General features: G+C 54.7%; 1 protein-coding gene across 2 annotated transcripts in view; it reads left to right on the forward strand.

The window, feature by feature from the left end:
* The window catches only part of PPARD (peroxisome proliferator activated receptor delta), a 69,925-nt gene that overhangs the window by 41,181 nt on the left and 6,760 nt on the right, over positions 1-21,984 (forward strand). The window contains exons 3-4 of one of the 2 annotated variants that reach the window (XM_084890045.1): positions 1,804-1,894; positions 16,880-17,106. In XM_084890045.1, coding sequence (XP_084746171.1) covers positions 16,977-17,106 — 130 coding nt within the window. In that variant the 5' untranslated portion in view covers positions 1,804-1,894; positions 16,880-16,976. The remainder of the gene's footprint in view (positions 1-1,803; positions 1,895-16,879; positions 17,107-21,984) is intronic. The other variant, XM_084890044.1, reaches the window with a different exon arrangement.

The following is a 21,984-nucleotide window of genomic DNA, read 5'->3' on the forward strand; positions in this document are numbered from 1 at the left end:
CAGTTTGTCCGTGTTTGGGATCTTTCTCTGAATTTGGGATTCAGTGAAACATAAATTTCCTAAGAAAAGTTGGGAAAGAAGTCTTGCATGGAAATACTTGTTAAGAAGGTCATAAGGCAGGATTTGAGGAAAGCGAGTGTTGAAAGGTAACTGTAAGGTGAGCTCCGTGGGGCAGCCGCTGTGTCACATCCATCGCAGTGTCTGGGAAACCAGCGTGGCACCTGACCCGTGGAGGGTGCTCCGTGGGAGTTACTGGCTGAGGAAATGGCTCGCTGGCAGTGGCTGCTGGGAAGCTCGTGTAAGTCACTGTGGCTGACAAGATGTTCGGGTTGTGGAGTGCTGCGGAAGTGAGCTTAGAAAACGCTAAGATCCCTATTGTGCCAGGCCTTGTGCAATAGGCATGGGAGCTTAGGTTGTTACATTCTGGGCACTGGGGGAAAACCCAAACATGACACAGCCGAGTCCTTGTTGGCTCTTAGCCAGGTGGTGAAGTAAGAGCCAAACAGCCTTTCTTCTTTCTATTGTTTATCTAACCCAAAGGCCATAGCTGCCCTAGTCGGGTGGCTCGGTTGGGTGGAGCTTTGTCCTATACACCAAAGGTTGTGGGTTTGATTCCCAGTCAGGGCACATACCTAGCTTACGGATTTGCTCCCTGGTTGGGGTGTATATGGGAGGCAAATGATTAATGTTTCTGACATCAATGTTACATACTCTAAAATCAATAAACATTTTTTAAATGCCAAAGCTACAGAAAAGTTGAAAGATTACTACTTTGAACTTTTGTATTTCCTTCACTAAGGTTCACCAATTGCTAACAGTTACATTTTTTTTCTTTTTTTTAAATTATGTTTTTATTAATTTTTTAGAGAGGGGAGAAGGAAAAATAAAAAAAGAGAAATAGGATAAGAGAAACATCCATCAGCTGCCTCCTGCACACCCCCTCCTGGGTGGGGATCAAGCCTGCAATCCGGGCATGTGCCCTGACTGGGAATTGAACCAGCGACCTCTCGGTGCATGGGAGGACGCTCAGCCAACTGAGCCACACTGGCCAGGGCTGTTGCATTTTCTTGGCAGTGTGTCCTAGATTGTCTACAGCCCATGCTTGTATGAGTGTTTCCCTGTGATTAGATTTACATTAACATTTTGGTGGGAGCTTACAGGGTGATGAGTGCTTCCTGTTGCTTCACATCAGGAAGCTGATGGTGCCAGTTGGCCCCAGTAAAGATGGTGCTAACTAGTCACCTGGTGAAGTTGGTATCCATGAAGACTGCTTTCGTTTTAAGGCAGAGAACTTTGGGGTTTTTTGGGGGGCAGGGGTGGTTGGTTGGTTAGGTTTGAAGGCAGAGAATTTTGGAAGGAACTCTTCGCTGACTTTTGGGATAGTTGACAGCCATTTTGGAAAGGAGACTATCTCTCTGTCATTTGCACCTACTGTTGGGAAACATCTTGACGTAGTGCAGTGATGCTCAGCCCTTTTCAGCTCAGGGCACACATAAACTAATTACTGAAATTATGCTGCACACCAAGAAGTAGATTTTTTGCTAATCTGAAAAATAAAATAGCTATAATTTTTATTCATTCACGCCTGACAGCTATTGTTTGCTGGCTATTGTCATTTTTTTTATTTGGAAATCTAAAGGAAAAGAGGTCAGTGCCCCTGACTAAGTAGTTAGGTATTGCATGTTTTAAAAATTCCTGTGGTACACCGGTTGAAAATTGCTGATATAATCAGGAAAGCTCTGTGAGCCAGGAAATGGGATTTGGGACCAAGCTCTACCACCATCTCTCCCCTCTGGCTTGTAGATAAGCATGTCACCTCCCTAGCTGAGCCATTGCACAGATAAGGAAGTAGACCTCAGAGAGGTGAAGCACTTTGCCCAAGGCCACGGAGCTGGTAAGTAGCAAAGCTAGGATTCAAACCCAGTTCTCTCTGGGCCAAAGTCCCACACCTGCCCTTTTGCCAGTCTGCCTCCTCTGAAGTGGCTGGTCATGGTTATGCTGGCACCAACCACTAGGTACCGGTGCAGAAAACCCAGCAGAACACCAGCCCCTGTGGGATCTAAGCTGAAAGGGGAGAGAGAGGTACCCCTCTCGCCCACGTTGCTCTCCTGCATGTGGCAGGCTGTCCCCTAGAAAGGCCTGGCACCTAGGGCAACTGGTAGGCGGGAGTTGGACGCTGCTCAGCCACCTTTGGAATAAATACTTGCGTGCGGATGTTACAAAGACGAGGCTGCTGGCGCTGCTCCAGCCCCGCCTGTCCAGACAGGGAAGTGCAGGCCTCACGTACCTGGCCAGGGCCTGGGTTGGGGTCAGTGCCTAGGATCCCCTAGTTGGCCCATGAGTCCTGAGGGCAATCTGGTGGATGGAGAAGGTATTGCCTAGGCCTGCCTGGGCCTGGGGGCCTGGAGAGGCCGGAAGCATTCGTGGGGGAAGGTGCGCGGAGCCCTGCCAAGCAGGTCGCTGTGGGTGGGGAGGTACCGCCTGCGTGCTCTCACGCCCCAGGATTTGGATGGAGGCTCTTAGGCAGCCAACAAGGGCCATGGAGGCGACACGGCACTCCAGGACTGCCCTGCCAGCCCTCTGCACTGGCGACCGGCCCGCCAACCTGTCATTTTCCTGGTTAGCATCTCCCCGAGGGCAGGAGCGCTGAGCACCTGGTGAGTGGCGTCGCTCCTCAGGCCACCATGCTTTCTTCCCCGGAGCAGTTGTTCTGAGGGAAACAGTGGCTCTGGCTCAGTCAGGACATGGTCGTTAGGCCATGTTGTCCTCTTGCTGCAGAGTGGAGAGTCCAGGAGAATCTGTGTCCCACATCCACTGCCTGCGGGATACAGGGCTGAACTCGGGGCCAGGGCCAACGTAGCCTGGCCAGGAGCAGGCGGTGCCGGGGGGCCCTGAGGGGCTTCTGGGAGTTCTAGCTCCTCCCACAGTGCATTTTGGAGGCCCCACCCCAACCTCTGCCACACACACACACACACACACACTCACTCTGCACTGGCAGCACGGGAGGCAGGGCAGAAGCGCCCTGGAGAGGGGACCTCCAGGAAAGCGGTGTTTCCAGGTAGCACTGGGAGCAGTGGCCGGGCTTTACCCTGATTCTTTTGTGGGAGCCCCATCTCCCTCCTGCCAGACGGGGCTGAAATCCAGACTGGGAGCTGACATGACCCGACCTGTACGGCCTTCTGCTTTCTAAACGAATTCGCCAAGTCATCACTAAGTCACGCCAGTCTGGGCGCTTCCCGGCTGGGTGCTCCCTCCGCACACCTCCTGGCCGGCGGTCCTGAGCCAGGGCAGTGGCACCAGCCTCCTCGCTGAGCTCTCAGGGCTGTCGTGTTGGCACACACTCAGGAGCCGCCCGCTGGCAGCGCCGAATGAGGACGGAAGGTGAGGGCCTGGGCCGACTCTGACTCCCGGAGCTTTGATGTTTCAGAAGCTGCTCCGGGCTCCCTGAGGCTGAATTCTCTTGTTTGTCCTTTCTCTCCTCACCTCTGGTTCGCTGCCCTCTTTGGGGACTTCATGCTTTCAAGTGTTTGTTGACTAGGCCCTTATCAGGGGCCTCAGAGAGCAGCCAGATAGGCCGCCTGGCAGGGAAAGGAAGAACAGAAAGCAAACAGGAGAGAGCCAGCACCAGGTGAGCTTCCCGCCCCTGAGCCGGTTTCACTCGAGGGGGAACCAGAGCTTTGGCGAGGGAGACGGCGGGCCGTGTTGGAAGGAGACTCTTCTGCTCAGCTTCGTTATGAGAGAGAGACCGCCCATCTCCCCGCCGGCACCATCTCCCACCTCACATCCCCCTTCCCACCTCCCAGCCCAGGCTGTGGGGCAGGTGTGTGCTAGTCTGCGTTGTCACACACAGGGGGCGCCAGGCAGAGGTGCAGTCCACCCACTCGCGGTGTGCGGCCGGGGGGTCTGCCTGAGCACCGCCCGCTGCGCTGGGGGTCAGCAGGGAACGTGGTGACACCACGGGCCAGAATGCCACATCCTGAGAGAGGCGGCTTCGGCTGCTGCTGCTGCTGTTCTCAGCTAGTGATGCCTCATGTTTGTGTCATGCTTTCAAACTTTTTTTTTTTTTTTTTTTTTTGCTTATTAAACACAGCACATGTTCATTATAGGAAACTTAAGAAAATCAGATAAGCAACAAGAGAAAAAATAAAAATTACCCCTAAGAAATATTCACCATTAACCTTTTGGTGTGTGAATTCTATATAACACAGATGTTTTTCTAAGCCTTGCTGTAAGGAAGACACAGGATATTAATCCCATCTCAGAGATGGGAGAATGAGCCAGAGAGGTGAGAGGCTGCCCGGAGGGCCTGGCCTGGTGCAGGCAGGGCTGGGAGCACAGCCTCTCCCGTCTTCTCACCTCCTGGACTGCAGCAGAGCCTGGGCAGGGCTCTGGCCTGCTGAATCGTCTTATCCACGGGTTCATCAGATGGCGCCTAGATCACACTTTGGCCTCTCAGTGACTTAGGAGGAAAGATGGAAGATAGGCTTTGGGTTTAAAGTATTGCTGTTCCCACACTTCCGCTTCCTCTTGGTTATTGGGGTTTAGAGGCCGCGCAGTAAGGGGAGTGATGGACAGAGCGGAGGAGTCGGAGGCTGGCAGTGACAGGTTTCACTGGGTACGCTGGCTTTGGGAGGAAGGTGGTGCGGGCTGAGCGGGGTGCCCAGAGGTCAGGCAGGACGGGACGAGGAAGGGTCCACTCGCCAGGATGCGGACACATTGTAGCCTTAGGGGTTCGGGAATGGAAGCGAGGCGGCAGACGGCTCCTGCTCTGCACCCCGGCTCCGGCGGTCATCAGTGTCCTCCCCTCTCCCTGCTCTGGTTTAGTCCTCCGTGATGCTTCAGAGTCCTCACTTGTGGTGCCTGCGTAAGGAGCTTACCGTCATGCCTGGCACACGGAAACGCTGTGTGTGTTCGGTTCAGCCAGAATCGGAGTAGGCCCCGTGTGAAGAGTCATGGAGCCATCTGTGTGTGTGTGGCTGTGACCTGCTTCCCCAGCCTGCTCTGGGCCTGCACCCCTCTCCGGGCCTAGGAGCCTGCATTCCCCCTCCCACCCCTCAGTCTGTGTATACAGAATAAACCACTTCCTGATTTTATTTTCTTCTCTAATGAGCATATTTTACTTGTTGGTCATTTCTGGATGACCCAGCTCTGCTTGGCCTTGAACCTTTGAGGCCTCCAGCAGAGGCCATTTCCTCCTCCTCTGGACTCGCCTCCCTCCTCCCTTCCCCTGTTTATGCACAGCTTTTCCCAAAGTGCAGGTGCTGGTCTTATCTTCCTCCCTGACTGGAGTGTAAACATTAAAGGCTCCTGAGGACTAGCTGCCCCCTCCCCACGCCCTGCCCTGCAGAGAGCCACGTCCTGTGAGTGGCCCGGGCTCCTTTGAGCACTGCTCAGTAAGGACTGCAGAGTCAAAGGGGACAGACAGCCAGCACCCTCCGAGGGGGAAGGAAGCTGGGACAAAGGAGCTACCTCCCAAGTCCACTGCCCGGACTCCTGCTGCAGCTCTGCCTGTTAACTGTCATCTCGGTGAGCCTCTCATCCGACAGGATGGGCTAAGAGCAGCTGGACAACTGAAGCCTGAGAACAGGTGATCTCTATGGGGCCAGTCCATGAATGGAAATCTTTTTTCCAGTTATAAAAACTATTCATCTATCCAGCAAATTTATTATCTCCAAGTCACTCCCCTGTCTTGAGGATCAGTATGAATCGAACATGAAAATCTCTGCCTTGTGAGGTTTATATTCTTTTGGGAGGGGACACAAACAGTAAACATATGAGTTTTAAAAATACATATCCTATGTAATAGAGAGCTAATATACTAATTGATCCTCACATCGTTGCAAAAATGGCCTCGCCCACAGCCAATAAGGGGGGAATGTGCTAATTGACTGGCCCGCCCTTAAAGATGGCAGTGCCCAGTCCCCTCACCCCACCGGGGTGGCAGGCACACCAGTAACCAGGGCCAGCCGAGGCTTGTGCTGCCGGCAGTGGCAGCAGCAGAGGTGTGAGGGGGTCACCTTCCCCTGATTGCCGGATTGTCTCCCGCCCCTGAGGGATCTCGACTGTGAGAGGGGGCAGCCCGGGCTGAGGGACCTCCCCCCCACCTCCAGTGCATGAATTTTCATGCACCGGGCCTCTAGTACATATATGTGTATATACATATACAAACACACACATATATGTTCTATACATATGTATACATGCATGAGTGCATACTATTTCAGATAGTGGCAGGAGCTACAGAATACACTGTAGCAGAGAAGGGAAATGGAAGAACCCAAGGGAGGTCTGGGTTGACTGTGGTCAGGTTGACTGTCACGTTTAAGCAAAGCCCTGAGGAGGTGAGGCAGCCAGCCATGTAAATAAGTAGGACATTTTCAGCTGGAGGGAACAATTGCAGAGCCCCTGAGGCAAATGTGCCTGCTCTGATTAAGACCAGCCTGGCCGAGTATACCAGGAGGGGGGAGGGAAGGCCTCACAGGCCGGTGTACAGATGGACAGGAAGCTCCTGGAGGGATCTGATCACAGAAGGGGCGGATCTGACTGAAAAGGATCATTCTGACTAGTGGGAAGGGTGGGAGGGTGAAGCCAGTTAGGAGGCTATTGCAATAATCCAGGCAAGAGATGATGTTGGCTTGCCTTGGCTGGTGTTGTTCAGAGGTTAGAATGTCGGCCTGAGCACCAAAGGACTGTGGGTTTAAATCCTACTGAAGGTCATGGTTCAATCCTTGGCCCCAGTTGGGGTGTATGCGGGAGGCAACCAATCAATGTGTTGCTTTCTCACCGATGTTTTTCTCTCTACCTCTTATCTCTCCCTCTCTCCCTTCCACTCTCTCTAAAAATCAATGGGAAAAAAATGCTTGGGTGAGGATTAACAACAATGAGAGAGAGAGAGAGAGAGAGAGAGAGAGACAGACAGACACACCCCCTAGCCGGTTTGGCTAAGGGATAGAATGTCGTCCTGCAGACTGCCCGCTGCTTTCATTCACTCATTCAGCAAAAATTGTTTAGCACTTACCACCATGTGCCAGGCCACAATTGTCAAAAAACTAACACAAATTAGTCAATACCCAGACTAATGATTTATTGGAAAGCATGGGTTGTGGGTTCAATTTCATCAAGGGGGCACGCACCTTAGTTGCAGGCTCCATCCTCAGCTCCGGTCGGGAGGCAGCCAAGATGTGTTTCTCTCACATCGATGTTTTTCTCTCTGTGTCTCTCCCCTCCCTTCCACTCTCTCTAAAAATCAATGGGAAAATATCCTTGGGTGAGGATTAACAAGAAAAGAGAGAGGGGGGGGGGAATATGTTAACTCAGACCAGGGTCATAGCAGTGCAAGTGATGAGAAGTGATTCAAATCTGGGAATTTATTAAAAGCAGACCAAAAGGATTTGCTGGCACCAACATTTTGGCCTGACGAACTAGAAACTTGGAATTGACATTTACTGAGATGGGACTGATGTTGGCGGGGGCGGGGGGGGGGGGGGAGGGGGCGAGGTCAAGGGCTTGGTTTGGATATGTTAGACTTGTGATACCATTGGGCATCCATACCAGAGAACCTGGGCTGGAGAACATATAGGAGCCATCAGTGTATTGAAGGTATCGAAAGCCACGAGCAAGCATGAAGTCATGCAGGGAGGGTGTAGATTGAAGGAGACCTAAGTGGGCAGGAGGAAATTGCTCACTGGCTCCAGCAGAGAGATTGCCAAGGAGCAGCCAGCGAGGTCAGAGGGAAGCCTGGGCCAAGAGAGGAGAAGGTGTAACGCAGGAGGACTCCGCAGTGCACCACGTGCTCTGAGAGGTCGAGATGGCGATAATACATGTCCAGCACAGAAAGGTTAGGACATTCAGTGACATGAGAACAGTAAATCACCTGCTGCCCTAAGCGTACATGGAAACTTCCATTCGTTCGCTAGTCATTTTTATAGGGTTTTTGCTATATAATTGAATTCTGCTATTTCCCACCAAAGTTACTAAATACTCTATGAAAACATGAGTTTCATGGCTGGATAACACTCCATTTTCTAGGGGTGCCCTCACTTATTTAACCATATCTCTATTGGACATTGAGATATTTCTGTTACTTTTCATTAATACAACATTTTCATTCTTATAAAAATTTATTTCATTTTTGTAAGTAGCACTGCTTCGAACAGCCTAGTCCATTGTCCTGTGAGGAGAATTACCAGGTTACAGGCACGAGCACTTTCAGGGAGCTTGGAGTTGGGCCCAGTTTCTCCTGCGCTGACCTGGCTGGTCCTGGCTCCGCTGAGGGCTCTTCCGGCCCCGCTGTCCTTGGGGAGGCCCCGGAGTCACTCAGCCCTGCTGCACCTCTGCCTTCCACCTCCAGCTGGGGGTCCCATTGTTCCTGGGCTGGGCCTGCCTCCTGTCAGGGCACTGCCCTTGCTTTGCCACCAGCCTCCATCCCCACACCCTGCAGGAGGCATCATTGGTCAGAGCTGCCCTCGGAGGGCAGTGTGGGTGCTCAGCACACTCCGTTTTGTCTGCATTCTTCTCCCTGAGCTTAGAGAGATTATTTCGTGAACATTAAAAGGCTGGCTGGTGTCCTAGTCTTAGATGTTTAAGAAGAAAAGGTTGTGAGTGGCGTGCCTGGCCCATGGTTCCTAGAGATGTGTGTCAGAAGTTGGAGGGGCTTGGATGGAGTTTCAGGCTAGGGATGTGCTCTTCGAGTCAGTTGGTCTCTTGCCAAATGTGCCAATGCCACTTGTGCTCCCAGATGGGAGTGGTCGTACCCGGGAGTCACCAAGATCAGAACCGCACTGGGAGGCTGAGCCAGGGAGTCACAGGCAGGGCCCCTGGAGCTCTTCTGCCCTGCCCTGCCCTGCCCTGCCCTGCCCTGCCCTCCCTGCCGCTTCACTCAGGGCGGTGCAGGAGGGCCCCGGGGAGCATGCGGCTCTGGGTGAGGCTCCTGCCTGGCTCCTCAGCCCGGCTCTCCCCAGGAATTGAAGAGGCAGGTGTCCAGGGATTCAGGAGGTGGCCTCTCCCTCCCACCAGTGCCCCCACTCACTTTGCAACCCTGACTCCGAGTCCAGCGGAAAAATCTCCAGTCCGTCCTCCAGAGGGATTCTTTTCAAATGCAGCTCTGAACCTGTCCATCGTCTTCATAGCCCTCCCTAGGCTCTCTGCTGCTCTTTGGATAAACCCATCCTTCACTTGCCCTTTGAGGCCGCGGCATTGCCAGCCTCCACTAGACCAGCCTCTCTGCCTTCCTGGCCCGCCAGCCACACAGCCCTTCCGTGCCAGCCTCCCTCAGAGGGGCCTTCCCCATCTGTCTCCACATTGCCCTGTAGCCCCACTCACCTGCCTCTGGGTCGAAGCCCCCTCTCAGGAACACCTCCTGGTACCCATCCCGGAGGGGCATGCTCCGAGAGTGCAGCGGGGGCGGAGCGGGGAGAAGTGGAGGAGGGTTTGGATCATCTCTCTGAACAGCAAAGCCTGCGCCGGATTGGGAGCTCCCTGTCAGGTCTGCTCCCACGGTGGGTGTAAGGGAGGAGTGGGAAAGTGTGTGCTCATGTCCCTGGAATTCCAGTAGCTGGTCCAGTGCTGGGCCTGGATACCACTTGCTCATTCGGACCCTAAAATGAGCCAACGGTGACAGTAACAGCAGCAGCCACAGCCCCTGTTGGTCGGACACTCACTGTATGCCAGCACTGGTAAGCAGTGTGCGTGCCTACTCCCTAAGACAGCTGCTCAGGCTAGGTGGTATCCCGGTCTTAGCGCTGAGAAACTCGGAGGGGTTGGTGCAGGGGTCCTCAAACTTTTTAAAGTGGGGGCCAGATCACGGTCCCTCAGAGAGCTGGAGGGCTGGACTATATGAACTACTAATTCCTACTGTAACACCTCGGCTGCGCTCACTGCCCAAAAAACCTGGCGGGCAGGATCAGACTCCTCTGCGGGCCGCATGTGGCCCGCAGGCCGTAGTTTGAAGACCCCTGGGTTGGTGTCTTCACCTGAACTCGGGCGGGGGTGGGCGGGGCGGTGCAGAGTCAGGGTTTGAATCCAGGCCTCACGCAAAAGTCAGTGGAATTAATTTCTGAGATATTGCATCTCAACAGCAGGAATACGTGAGAATCAGCACAGTGGCAAATGCTGTGACTGAGAACAGTGTGACAGTGGTGAATGCTTTTAGCCTGTATGTTCATTCAACAAGTGTATGTTGAACACCCACTAAATGCTGAGCCCCATGCCGGCGCTGGGTCCTACCTTGGCAAGATAGAGGGCACTGCCTGGGATGCTGATAACGTGGTGAGGACAGACCCGTTAACAGACTGGCAGTTTGGTGCGGTAATTGCAGAGCTGGAGGCCTGGCCAGGGCTGCAGCGGGAAGGAACAGAGTGGAGCCGGTCAAGGAGAGCTTCCGGAAGGAGGAGGTGCAGTGGGTCTGAAGGAGCAGGCCCAGCTGGCAGAGGCAGCATTCCAGGCTGAGCCCGTGTTCGGGGAGTGCTGTGGGCACCTGGATGGGCTGGAGAGGGAGCCGGGAGCAGCGCCTGTGGCTGCCTTGAGCGCACAGCGGTTGTCTTCCAGCAGGGAGTGTCCAGAGGGCTGTGATCGGGGTGTTCTTGACAGAAATAGCACCTGGCGATGAGACAGGCTTCAGGGCGATGGCTCCGGGCTGAGTCTAAGGGCAGCTTCCAGCCCTAGGGCCCCCGCTGGGCAGGGACGGACCAGCTGCAGGTCCAGGCTCCCCAGCACCACGCCGGAGTACGGCACCGTGATTGGGACCTGAGCCAACCTGCCTGGGCTCGAATCCTGCTCCTTCCGTTAATGTGTGACCTGGAGCAGTTACTTTCCCTCTGTTCACGGTTTCCTCGTCAGTTAAACGGGGATGGGAACAGTACCTGACTCAGGTGGCTGTGAGGACGAGATGTGTGTGCACACATGGCCCTACCTGGTGTGTGTAAGCCTGGAGAATGGAAGGACCCTGGTGATGGAGGAGGTGAGCCGAGGCTCTGCAGCTGTGACCAGGCCTGGGGTCTGGTGACCAGCAAGGCTCTGAGGCTGTGCCACATGGTGAGGGGGCCTGGCACGCTCCCTGAGCCCACCCAGAAGTACAGCCCCAGTGCGGGCGTGAGGGAGGCTCCATCTCCTGAGGACACTAGACTTGGCAAGGTTAAGGCTCTAGGTGGCTTTGTTGCTCGGCCCTAGACCAGACCTCCCTGGGGCTCTGGGTCACTTGGGGTAAGCTCCTAACCTCACCTGCCCAGTGGGAACTGAATGGAGTTATGCCCCCTCCCCCCGCTTAGCTCCCAAAACACCTGAGTTGCTCCTTGGGGCAAAAGGTCTTGTAATGAGAACACTGGGGTCACATGTGTGCTGCGTGTGTGTGTGTGTGTGTGTGTGTTCGTGCACCAGGGTCAGAGCAGTCCAGGCATTTGTTTGGTAAAAATTCTTTTGCTAGCTACTACTTTTTGTCCCCAAGGGGCAGTGGAGCAGGCCTCCTCACTCCGGCTGCAGGACCCTTACCTGTCTGAGGTCAGCACCAACCTCCTAAGGGGGGAAGCTCTGCCATGATCAGAGTTCCTGGCTCTGGCACAGTGCGGGGTGGGGCACAGGGACTACCAGCATTGCTCAGCGCAGCCACTTAGATGTAAACTGAGTGCCGGGCCTGAAGAGGGAAGAGGGAATAGGATTCTTTGCAAGGACAGTGGTGAGTGGCAGCTACCTGGGAAAATCCAGCCTGTGGGCCTGGGCCTGGGAGGGGCCAGGTGTCAAAGTAGCTCCTGGCCAGACAAGCTGAGGACAGTGGTGGGTGTGGGCAGCCTTGGTGCTGGTGGATGGCCTCCGGGAAAAGGCTGGGATGGCGCAGTGCTGTGGTTGCATCTAAAGACGAAACAGCCCAAGGGATGTGTGTGGGTTTTGGAGTAGCCAGACTGCAGCTCCCCTCCCCCTTTAGCTGGTGTCCTTAGGAGGTCACGGCCAGAGAGACATTCCAGGCTGGAATCCAGGAACCCTGGCCCTGAATCCAAAACTCCAGCCATCGCCCAGACCACATCTGGGCACATACTGTTCTCAGAGTCTGGGGTGCACAGGGGGCCGCCATGTGCACCCCAGACTCTGAGAACAGTGCCCTGAGCATGGTGACCTACCCAGCCAGCTAGTGGGGAAGCAGAAACTGAGGCTCCAGGGTCTCGGGCACACAGATCGCCAGGGCCTAGCCAGGCTGCCACTCCGTGTCCGAAACCCCATGGTCGTCGACGGCATCCTCTGGTGTGTTGCAAGGACACCTGTCAGGCTCTGCGGGCCTGGGCTTTTGGCACTTCCCCCATCTGCCCAGGGGGCACACAGGCTCTCCTTTGGGGCTTGGAGGATGGAGCAGGGCCTGTTTATCATGTACCCAGCAGGTGCCTCCCCCACCCTCCAGGATTCAGACATGACAATGAACTCTGCCTCCCATCTCCCAAGGTCACGCAGAGGTCATGAGGCAGTGTGTGAGAAAATATTTTTTGTCAAGTATCTCTACAAGGCAGTGTTGTAGTTTTTGCTGCTCTGTTTCTACCTGCTAGGGGAAACCCCAAATCTTCATGTTCCCCGCTCACTGGCCCTGATCACCACTGATGTGCATTTCCCCATGTCCCCTCACCCCTCTGGCCAGTGCCACCACTGAGCTCATGGCTCCCAGACATCACATTGTCTGGCCCTCTGTCACCGAGCTGCTCATCCTCTGGATGCTTCTCCTCAGGACCCTCCTCAGGACCCTCCTGCAGCCCTCAGGCATGGCCTGGCTGAGGGTCTCCTCCCTCACCGGCCCCTGCCCCTCACCTCCAGATGCTTCGGTTCCGTGAAACAGGAAGAATCAGTGTCTCTGGTCCTAGTGATTTGGACAAAGCTGATTTCTTTTGAGTTACAGACTGCCCTTGGAGGTGGCCAAGGTCCTTTGCCAGTGTTGTCAGCAGCCCCTCCCCACAGTCCACTCTCCGCAGCTAAGGCTCCTTCTGTCCTGTCTCACTTAGGACTGTGTTCAGCTGTGGGCGGTGCCGTGGAAAACAGGCCTTTAATGTGTTCACCTACAAGTAGTCAGAGGTGGGCACTCAGGGCTGGTTCCGCAGCCCCGCAGAACAGTGACCTGGCTCCTCAGGTGTCGTCCGCTTTCCCCGACATCGACATCAGACGTGGCAGCATGCCCCTTCCAACACTAAGATGGGCACAGGACAAGCCATCCACTCCGCTCAGCAGGATTGTCTGGAGCTTCCCAGTCTGCCCACCACTGTCCTCTGTCAGGACCCCATGCACCATCCTACGTTGCATTTAGGTGTTCTGTCTCCATAGTCCTGTCTGTGAGACTTTCTCAGGCCGGAAGCTAGCGTTCCACATGACTTCTAAGTTCCCCATCCTCCGGAATAATTTGGAAGTTACATGTTCCTGTGTATGGTATCTTGTTACCTTTGAAAATTTTCCTTGTGTGTTTGACTTCCATTGCCAGTCCATGGTGTCGTTGTTCTTTGTGGCTGCATAGAACTGCATGTTTCCGTGTCATGATCTATTTCACAAGGCCCTTGTTAATGGGCTTCGAGATGGTTCCCCACCTTGTACTAGTCAAATAATACTGTAATGAGTAACCTTGTACTAATACATTGTGTTATTTTGCTCTGGTGGAAGTATAGCTTATGTGACAAGCTGCAAGTGGTGTTTCTGGGTCAAAGGGCATGGGTGCTTATAATTTGGATAGATGTAGCCAAATTAGCCTCTTTAGAGGTTGCACCATTTACCTTTCCACCAGGGATGTGTGAGATTATATTTCCAGGTGTTTAGCAACAATGTGTTAGCATTTGTTTTAATCTAATCTTAAAGAGTGTATTTCACTGTTGTTTCAATTTACATTTCTCTTTTTATGAATGATGATGAGCATCTTTTCACATATTTAAGAGCCACAAGTATAGCTTTTCTGTATGCATTTTTAAAATGCATTTTGATTGATTTTTTATTTTTTTATTTTTATTTTTTAGAGAAAGAGGAAGGGAGAAGGAGAGAAGGAGACAGAAACATCAGTGAGCTAGTAGAAATATCGATCCGCTGTCTTCTGTGTGTTCCCTACCGGAGGCTGAGCTCAAAACCCGGGCATGTGCCTGACCGGGAATCGAACCAGCCACCTCTTGGTGCATGGGACAGTGCTCAGTCAGCTGAGCCAGCTGGGCTCTGTATACGTTTTTATATCCTCAGCCCATTTTATTATTGGATTGCTGGTCTTTTGCTTATTAATTTGCAGGATTTAGGGAAACTAGCCCTTTATCTGATGAGAGCTGCAAATCTTTTTCTCAATTTATTATGTTTTTTTCTTACGCTTTTTTTTTTTTTTTTTTTTACTGTGTAGAAAATTTGTTTTTTGTAATCAAACTTATTAATCTTTACCCTACTCTTTTAACCCATAAAGTTTTGTGTCATTCTTAGCTCTTCTCCCTATCTCCAGACTGCTGGTATGGTGTATGTTTTTTTTAACTTTAAAATCATTGACTTGTTTGGGCCTTGTCTCAGTGTAAGATGTAAGGTAGGGATCAATACTATTTATTGAAGGATCCACCTTTCCCCTTTGATTTGAAGTGCTATCTTTATAACATATTAAAGCTCCCTGTGTTTGCATCTATTTATAGACTTATGTATTCTCTTTATTGATTGTCTGCTCAAGTGCCAGTACCTCCCTGTTTCAGTTATATTGGCTTTCCTTTAATTCTTTTCATTCTTTTCCAGCTCATTCCCTACCATGTTTGCCAGACTGTCTCTCCTCCCCCAGCCCTCTGCTTTCTTCAAGTCCCATCATCCACTCTCTCAGAGAGGCCATTCCATGTGACCTTTACCCCGCCCCCAAACACACACACACAAACACACACACATACATACACATACACTCACACATACACTCACACAAACACACGCATACACACACAAACACACACATACATACACTCACACACACAGAGAGACACACACACACACACACACACACACACACACACACTGCTGTGATGCTGCTTTGTATTTCCCTCATCCTAGACCCTTGAACCATTCCCTTCCCACCAGTCATCCTGCCCTGGCTTCCCCCTTGAATCTCCCACAGACCTCTCCTCTGCCCACAGCTTATTTGAGTTTCCTTTATTATGAAAAACCTCTCCCCAGCTTTGCTGCTTTCTCAGTCTAGTGTGTATACATTTCTTCCCCTGACATAGTCACCAAAAATTAATCTCCGCCCACTGTCCCAGCTTCCTCGCTAGCACTAGTTCTTAGAGCCCCGGTTTCCATCCCAACCACTTGGCTGGAACTTGTCTCCCAAGGTCGTTGATGACCTCACAGTCACTGAATCCAGTGGGATCGGTTTATCGCCCTTAAAACGCGGCGGCGTTTGAGCCGGTTGACCCCTTCCCCCTGAAAAACAGCCCTTCTCTTGGCTCTGAGACGCCAAGCTATCCCCAGTCCGTCCTGCCTCTGGCCACTGCCCATTGTCTGCTCTGGTGCCTCTTCCTGTCCTTCCCTGACATGTCACTGTCCCCTTGGAGAGCTGATCCCTTCCTGTGGCTGACACATCAACAAGCTGCCCCAATTACAGGTGTCCAACTCCCCAGCTCTCAGACTCTGCCTGCCTTCGGGAGACCAGCTGAGAGGTTCTGTGTCAGTCCAGGCAGGGGAAGATGAAGGAATTCCTGATGGGAAGGGATCACCAGGGGAATTAAAACAAAAATGTCCAGCTGCTCCCAGCCCGAGGCTCTCTGGGAGGAGTGCAGCCGCCGGTCACCACACTCCCGCTGCTCCAGTGCAGCCCTGCAGGCTGGGCGGGGAGCGAGAGGGCCGAGTCTCCGTGGCTCTGCCCTGGCTCTGACCAGTGGGTAGATGGGGTGTGGGTCACTGAAATGGGGGTACAGAGAAGGGGAAGGGGGGAAGACAGGGGTTCTGTTGGGGCAGTTTGAGTTTGAGTGCCTGTGGGACCTCAGGATAAGGGGTTCCACAGGTGCTTGAATCTCTAGAGCAGGTCTTCTCTGCTCCTGACCCTCCGGCCTGTCCTGACGAGGGAGGAGGTCAGTCGCACTCCCAGGCCCAGGGCACGGAAGCACACCTGCCTGGGCACAACCACCTCCCGCCCCCCTGCCAGGTCCCACTCCTAGCACCGCACTCCCCAGCCCACAGGACGCCTCGCCGCTCCCCACTGTGCTGCCTCCAAGTCTCCTCAAGCTGCATCCGAGTTCCCTGCCATCTCCCCTGGCCAAAACCCACCGCTCCCTGCCGGGAAGACTCCCTCGGGCGCTTACACCTCTAGCTGTGGCATTTGTGACAATGTCTTAGTTTCAGGGGCTTAGAACCATCTCCTCCTGGTGGTGTAAACATGGGGTCACCGTCTGGGAACCCACCGGTTGGGAGGTGCCAGGACAGCGTGTCTCCCGTGCCTGATGGCTGTGCGGACCTGCTGTCGCCCTGGCGAGCCTGGGGGGGCTCCTGCCTTTTATCTGCCCTAACGCCTCCTTCAGGAAGGGGCTTTGGGGGGCAGTGATTCTGGGAACTGGTGCGGAGGAAGGGCCTGGGAGGCGTGACCCGTAGCAGGATCTCCTGGAAGACCGGGCATTTGAAAAGCCCCTCAAGGCTTTCTCATGTGTCTCCTGAAGCCGCAGGAACTCAAAGTGCAAGGTGCTGCAGAGGAGGCGGGAAGGTAGCAGAGGGCTGTGTCACCCCATCTGGGTGATAGGAACTGCTCTGAGCCCCACAGACCTGCTGCAAGAGCGAGTGGGCAAAGGGTGGGAGGGGCAGTGGCCTGACGCGAGGAGTGGAGACCGAGGGAGAGCCTGCAGGTGAGGTGCTCCTGCTCTGTTGGCCCCGGATGGCTGAGTCAGGGCCCCTCTCACCGCCCGCTCATCCTCTTCCTGTCTTCCCCTTTGCCCAGGCTGACGGAACTGCCTTGGGGTCCATCTGCGTCCAGACCCAGATGATGCCAGAGCTATGACCGGGCCTGCAGGCGTGGCGCCGAGGGGAAATCAGCCATGGAGCAGCCACCGGAGGAAGCCCCTGAGGTCCGGGAAGAGGAGGAGAAGGAGGAAGTGGCACAGACACAAGGAGCCGCAGAGCTCAATGGAGAGCCAGAGCACCCGCTTCCCTCCAGCAGCTACACAGGTGAGGAGGCGGGGACGGGGCGGCCCGCGCACAGCCTGGGGAGTGCAGAGGAGCAGTCCTGGGCTCCGGTGGTGCTGACGCCGCTGGCCTGGCTCAGGCCCCGCTGTGCTGCTCAGAGCTGCAGACTGTGGGCCAGGCACCGCTTCTCTCCGGACACCAGGCAGGATCCCAGGGGTGCAGAGTGGGCTCTGTGACAGTTACTGGAATTTGCGTGTGTCATGCATGTTGTCATGGTTGTTCCACCACTGCTACTGTAAGGGGCCCATCTGATTAGCCACCGCACACTAGAAAGATCCCTGTAGCTGTGATTGTTATGATCACTCAGAACACACAGCTCAGTTGTGTGGTGCCGATTGTCCGCGCCACCGAGCTGCACTGTCCGGCATCAGTGCAGAGCAGTTGCTGTGATTAACGGTAATGAACATCACTTTTGTGCAGCCAGTCTTTAGCTCCTCTTATTTCAGCAGCAGTGTGGGCAGGTTTCTCCGGTGCCTTGTACTGTCTGTCAGCATCTTCATCATCCCATCAGGGCACTGTGTCCACCTTCAAGGGCACCCAGACCCACTGCTCTCAGCCCCTGGCTTACCCTGCTCCCTGCCAGCTGCCTGAGTGCCACCACAGCGCTGGGCCTTGCCCGCTCCCCCTGGGGAGGACCTTGGGGCCAGGACATAGTGCCAGGAGGGGACAGCCTGGCCTTGCTGCTGGTTTCAGTGATGGAGATCCTGCGGCAGCTGCGACTGAAGGCAGAGCAGCAGGCCTGTCTCAGAAGGACGGGCTCTGGATCCCTGTGCCGCCTGAGGGGAGGAGGCGGGCGGCGTCAGAGTTAAAAGTTAAGGAGGGGCCCTGGCTGGTATGGCTCAGTTGCTTGGGCGTTGTCCTGTTTACCAAAACAGGTTTCCAGTTCCTTTTGCTGTCAGGGCACCTGCAATGGTTGCCTGCTGGATCCCCAGTAGGGGGCATGCAGGAAGCAGTCAGTCAGTGAATCTCTCATCATTAATGTTTCTGTCTCTCCCTCAAACCAATAGAAACATATTTCACTTTCACATTGATGTACCCCCTCCCCCCTCTTCCACTCCTCTCCCTCTTTCTCGCTCTAAAAATCAGTAACACAGTTGAGGCTCTGGAGGCGCTGTTGAGGCAGGACAGGCTCCTGCCTTGGCTGCACTAAGGGAGCCCGGATCCTTGAGCCACGCTGCTTTCAACAGAGCAAGTCCTGGGTTTTTCAGAGCTTCCTCTCCAGGCACGTGGTGGGTAGGTGAGGAAGAGCCATCACCCAGGCCCTCTGACCCCACCCAGACACCAGGAATGGCCAGAGTAGGCACGTGTGGTCTCAGGGCCCGAGAGAAGGCATCCCCTGCCTGAGGGTAACCCCGCTGTGGGTTGGCTGGTGGCTGGGATGGCTTTGGGGACCAGCCTTTGTCAGAGGAGAGGACTGGCTAGCCAGGCGTGGTCAGTCCCTCAGCACTAACATACTGCTCTGAACTTGAGACAGGTGCGGAGGGGAGGATACAGAGGGAAGGCCCTGGGGACTCAGAATGAGCAGGTGATGTCACTGAGGACTTCAAAAGCGGGAAGGGCACGAGAGGGCACGGGTTTGTGGCCTCGCTGCCTTCCCTGGCCCTATAGCGGGTGGAAGTCACCACAAACTGACGTCCTGCCCTGGGGTTTCCTACCCCCCAAGCGTCCCTGCTGTTCACATGCAGACCAGCGGGCCTGGGCCCACAGGCAGGGTAGGTGGCGCGGTGACAGCATCTGGGATTTTATCAGTGAGGTGTAGGGAAGAATTTGCCCAGCCACCCTGTGCTGGATGGATTCCGTTTATCAATAAATCAATGAAGTGGCGATAAAAAGACTTCCTTGTGCAGTAATTGAAACAGGGGGGATTGTTTAACATAATTACCATATGTTAAAGCCGTAATATAGGCAACTTCCCACAGAGTACAAGACAAGCCGTGCACAGAAAAGCAGAAATAGACAGTTCTCAGTAGGACAAATACAAATGGCTAGAAAACACAAAACATTTTTCAGTCTCCCCAATCAAAGGTGTCTTCAGGTGGGACTGGCAGAGAGGACGTGTTGGCCAGAGCGTGAGGACATGGCCCTGTAGCCGCGGGAGTGGAGGGAGCAGCCAGCACTTAGCATGTGCGTCCCCTGGGCCCTGCGTCCCCTCCCGGGAGTGTGTCCCCGTAAAGACTGGCTCAGTGTGCACGGAGATGGCCGCTCTTGTGTACTGCAGCACTGTTCATGAAAGCAAAAATTGGCAGGCGCCCATCTGTGGGGAACTGGTTATGTAAACTGTGGTAGAGCCATAGTGTGGAATGCTCGAGTCCTTGAAAAGGATAAGGTAGGTCTGAGGGTGCTGACAGGGGAGCACATTCTGACAAATCGGACATCCCATTGTTTAAAAATCCTTACGTATGCCCTGGCTGGTGTGACTCAGTTGGTCATTGTCCCATGTACTAAAAGGTCAAGGGTTCAAGTCCCGGTCAGGGCACATACCTAGGTTTCAGGCTCAATCCCAGTAGGGGGCATGCAGGAGGCAGCCAATTGATATTTCTCCCTCTCACTCTCCTCCCTCTCACTCTCCCCCTTTTGAGAGAGGGAGGAAGTTTCTCCCTTCCTCCCTCTCTCAAAAATACCAATAATAATAGTAATAAAAAGGAATCTCCACTCTGTCAGCTGAACACTTAAAAACAGACCTATGCATCATAGAAGGCACGGGGTAGACACAACGGATGAGAGGGGCTGACTCACAAGTCGGCTCCTGGGTGGAGAGGATCTGCCATAAGCTGCTCCACACCCTGTGCATTTTCCCAGCAAGCCTGGAGTGCTCTCATACTTCAAAAAGCCATCACATTGCTTTTCTTTAAAGGGTTAAAAACAAAAAGGCCGCAGGTGCGGGCTGGGCAGCCTCCCTGTCCGTGTGGGGATCTCACACCAGGGCTGCAGGAGGAGCTGGGCCCTCACCCTGCCTCTCCTCACCTAAAGGCTTCTCCTCCCCACCAGGGCCGCCCGGTGAGGAGGAAATGGTGCTGGTTCACACACAGGTCTCAGCACCTGCTGGCTCCCTGCCCCACCCCATGAGGCCCCTGTGACTACCCTCCACAGTCCCTCAGGGACCCGGGAGGATGGGGTCAGCTCAAGCCTGAGACAGCGGGAAGGCTGCACAGCTGCTTCCTCCTGCCCCTCCAGAGCTTCGGCACTGACTGCATCTCTGAGCTGCCAGCATCCCCTTCTCCCCGCAGGGAGGCAGGGAGGACAGGCCTCGTCATCAGGACACTCACATGCCCAGGGTCCCCCGACTGGGTGGAGGTGGTGAGCTGGAGCTGGTGCTCACACCCCACTCCTGCCTTCACCCCCTCTTTTCAGTGATGAACATCCCAGGCACCCCAAGAGAAAGGTCAGGGCCTGGTGTGAGGCTGAGGAAGATAAAGTGTCCTTCCCCTTGTCCTTGTCCTCTCAGCAAATGCTTAGCTGGTGTCCAGGCAGCCATTCAGCAGACAAGGCTGGCTGGCTGCCCCGAGGAGCCCCAGGACAGCAGGAGTGAGGAGGCTGCGGGGAGCCCTGCAGAACTGGCCCTGACTTCAGAGCTGCGCTCTGTGGGGCTCTGCCGGACCCCTCCCCCCACCCCCCACCCCGCGCCCTCAGTCAGACAGCAGCCTGCCTCTAGCAATGGAGCCAGACAGCAGGGCCACTCAGCCGCACTGAGGAGGGAGAAGGTCAGTAGTGTCTTTTTGCCTAACTTGTAACGAAAGACAGTGCCACTGACACTGCACTCCCTGGGGGAGGACTCGTGTTTATGCGAACTCCAAACAGTGAGTGATGCTCAGTCGTTCCCAGCAGCGGTGTGTCTCGTTATTTATCTTAATCACAATATTGATCAGTAGAACGAGCACGTGTTTATATGTATGGGAAGTTGACGAGGGCAGCGGGTAAGCCCCAAGGCGAGATATAAACCTCACCACCGCTGTTAGGGTTCTCTAGAGAAACAGATCCAGGAGCGTGTGTGCATGTGTGCGCGCGCGTGTGTGTGCATGTGTGCGCGTGTGTGCATGTGTGTGTGCGCGCGCGTGTGTGCATGTGTGTGTGTGTGTGTGTGTGTGTGTGGAGAGAGCGAGGGAGGGAGACGGGGTTTTATTTTAAGGACTTGGCTCAGGCAGCTGTGAGGACTCCTGAGCCAAAACTCTAGGAGAGGCAGCAGGGGATCCAGGGAAGTTGCTGCTGACGCCCAGATGCAGTCTGGAGACAGAATTCCTCCTGCCTTCAGGAGGCCTGCTCCCACCACAGAGCAGTAACCCCGAAGGAACACCTCCGCAGCATCGGGACTGGTGTTTGACCAAAAACGGTACCACGGCCTGGCCAAGTAGGCGCATCAAACAGACAGAGAGGGTGGCATTGCGCATTCAGCACCAGCAGCAACCACATGGCCAGACACTGCCAAGCCCCCGGGGCCACAGGGAGAACGAGGAAGCACCGCGAGGGGAGACCACTGAGGCGACGAGACACACTGAGCCTAGCAGAGGAGGCAGACATGCAGCCACAGAAACAGCCACAAAGCCCACGTGCACACAGCCACAGACAGAGCAGGAAGTGCCGGAGCCCCCGGGCCAGCGTCTGCGCAGGGTTTTACACGGCGCCTCATTGCTCCCAGCCACAGGGACTTCTCTGCCCCTGCTGCAGGGCCTCCAGGAGAGGCCGGCGCCCTCCCCAGGACGCCCTGGCAGCTCGAGGACGCCCCGTGGCCCTACTGTAGTGGCGGAGCCCAGCACCGAGCAACAGGCCGTCCGGGGACCAAGCAGCCTTCGCTCCCAGGCTGCAGTCTCCCTGCAGCTCCTCGGCCAGGAGATGAGGAGCTCACTCTCCCCATCTGTGGGCTTG

The sequence above is a fragment of the Pipistrellus hanaki genome (genome assembly GCF_964339955.1).
Source record: "Pipistrellus hanaki genome assembly, chromosome: 7".
In the NCBI taxonomy this organism is placed as follows: Eukaryota; Metazoa; Chordata; class Mammalia; order Chiroptera; family Vespertilionidae; genus Pipistrellus; species Pipistrellus hanaki.